This window comes from Penaeus vannamei, chromosome 6 (genome assembly GCF_042767895.1).
Source record: "Penaeus vannamei isolate JL-2024 chromosome 6, ASM4276789v1, whole genome shotgun sequence".
Lineage (NCBI taxonomy): Eukaryota > Metazoa > Arthropoda > Malacostraca > Decapoda > Penaeidae > Penaeus > Penaeus vannamei.
Window position 1 is genome coordinate 45,375,710 of NC_091554.1, and position 2,500 is coordinate 45,378,209.

A 2,500-nucleotide genomic window follows, 5' to 3' on the forward strand; every position below is an offset into this window, starting at 1 on the left:
ACATGTACCTATATATGTATAAATATATATAAACACATACAGAGTGTGTACACCTGCGCGTGTGCAATGTACATCGTGTATGTGTGTCTACTGAGTAACCCTTAAATACAAAGCTGTGTTCGGGATTACCCCTGCAGCTCACCAGCGGTCGGCGGGGTAGTGAAAGACACAGCTGTGTTTTCCTTAATCACTTTCGCCTTGTAAGACGCATCTGCTTTCAGGTTGGTGAAGTACGCTTTACACGCCCTTTGTTCAGCCCCGCCACACTGAACGGCTACGTCGGTAAAGCCATCGGGAACGTCATTGTCAAGTTGTACAGTAAAGCCATTGTTGTTGGAGGCTTCCCATCTAACCTCGAGGTCGCTGCCGTCACTGAATCTCTGGACATAAGTCTGGAAATCTGGAAAAAGGAATTGTGCGAAAAAAAAAATAAATAAATAAAAATAAAATACAATTCATACTGAATACAATATTCCATAGCCTCTGAAAAAAAAAAGGCACCGAAACACTAAGAAATACACGACTAACCTTCAAAATCCACCACTTTTGCGCCAGTAACGAGATCTGTTCCATCCTTGCCTACCACAAGCACTTTGAACACGCGGCTTAATTCTACCATCAGTTCATCACTAATTTCAGAAGAACATGTGTTCTCGATGGCGCAAAAAAAGGTTACGCCTACGATGCCGTTGTCCTCTTCTTTGTACAAGACGGCTTCCATTCCACCGAACGTCGACTTGACAGTCATAACTCGTTTTGCATCGTCATTATTCAGCTCTACTTCATCCACGTCCATATCTGTTACAGTGTGTGAAAGAGATGACATATAAGTCCGGGGGTAGAACGGAAAATGCTAGCACTATCATGTACTTAAAAGGAAGGAGGGAAAGAAGGAAGGAGGGGAGGGAAGGGAAGGGAAAGGAGGGTAGGGAGGGCAAGTTAAGCGGTAGAGGGGAGGAAGGGCAGATGCGAGGAGGAGAAAGAAGGAGGGAGGGAGGGAGGGAAAGTAAAGCGGTTTAAGGCGACCGTTGTGACATGTATCATCGCACTGGTTTTGAGAAGTGTCAGTGCGTTTGTACTGGCGTGGGAAAATACGAGTAATACATATGAAAATATTGTAATGGACTTGCTCTTGATATGGTGTGCCACAGCTCAGGTGTCATTTACCTGCACGTTATTATTATTCTTTTGATGTTATTATAATCAATCCTTTACCAATATAATTCCCAATAGTAGTACATTTGTCATCTGCAATAGCATTATTTTTTCTATTATCTCTATTATGAAGATAATCATCATCATCGCTTAAGTACTTATACTGCTTCTGTTACTATTGATGTAGATATAATGGTAATTGTGATGATAATGATGATAAAAAATATGACAATGACGAAGATAACGATGCTGATGAAAAAGGATAACAATAAGAAATGTTCAGCTTGATAAATACACTATTGATTTGACGAGCAAACGATGGCTCAGCACTGAATCGAAAAATGGGAAACTCTCTTTACCTTTGTAGCTTCCAATAGACCGAGTCAGATCGCACTGCCTGACCGTTCCTCCAGCGGGATCTGTGTTATCGAGGGTCACACACACTTCCACAGGTTTAGGGTCGCTCTCGAAGTCCAAGGAATAAGATGTTCCGGCGGCGAAGGGAACCCCGTTGATCTCCACAGCCAGGTCCGTCTTGACTCTCAGAGGCGCCGTGTCTGCCCCGCCAACCCAGTCCAGTGTTGGGTCGAGAGCTGGAGTTGGATATCATAATTAATATCGTTATTGATGCTCATTGTAGGGTCAATAGTTGGGATAGGGTTATTGTGTTACTTATTTTGGTTTTAATATAATTATTTTGTGTATGGAGGCTGTAAGTAATCAGGCCTAATCGCTTTAAAATAACCAGAGAGTAATACGAAAGGAAAATAATGCAACAGAAGTAAGTCAAACGTACTCTTGAATTCAACCGTTATTTCTGCTACCGCCAAGGCATCGTTATCCATATTTTTCGCAATGAGAAGCACAGTCGTCGGTGGGCTGAGAATATTATCCACCGGGTTGATATCGAAGTGGAAAACCTTCTCTACACCTTGCTCGATAATACCTTCTTCCACTTCGGTTGATATTACCAAGTGTTCATCTCCTGTACCGTCACCATTTTCATGCGTGACGACCAGGGTGACACTAGCGATGCCGTCAACGGGTTCGAGATCGTTAAAAACCGTTACGTCTGTGCCAAATGTGGCCGTGTCCGATTTCACGCGGTTTATTTGTTTCAGGACAAGGTTCTTCGGAACCTCAGTATCTGAAAAGGGAGAATTTTTGATGAGATTAAATTATTTGGAAAATTGGAAAATTCGTAATTTCATGTGGGCATAGAAAATTAAGTGAGAGAAAGGAGTGGCAAGTATATGCTGATTATAAACTATTAAGTTGTAGGGAAGGAATATTCAGGATTTAGAGTATCATGCTGTGTATGACGAAAACGAAAACAAAATAACCT

The 2,500-nt window shown here is 42.0% G+C and overlaps 1 protein-coding gene across 1 annotated transcript in view; it reads right to left on the reverse strand.

Annotated features, from left to right (window-relative positions):
* LOC113810864 (uncharacterized) overlaps positions 1 to 2,500 on the reverse strand; it is a 46,741-nt gene that overhangs the window by 31,015 nt on the left and 13,226 nt on the right. Inside the window, exons 11-15 of the mRNA XM_070123087.1 lie at positions 2,499 to 2,500; positions 1,952 to 2,302; positions 1,515 to 1,748; positions 529 to 798; positions 143 to 400 (exon numbers count right to left, since the gene is read on the reverse strand). The exon at positions 2,499 to 2,500 is cut by the window's right edge and continues 322 nt beyond it. Coding sequence (XP_069979188.1) covers positions 143 to 400; positions 529 to 798; positions 1,515 to 1,748; positions 1,952 to 2,302; positions 2,499 to 2,500 — 1,115 coding nt within the window. The remainder of the gene's footprint in view (positions 1 to 142; positions 401 to 528; positions 799 to 1,514; positions 1,749 to 1,951; positions 2,303 to 2,498) is intronic.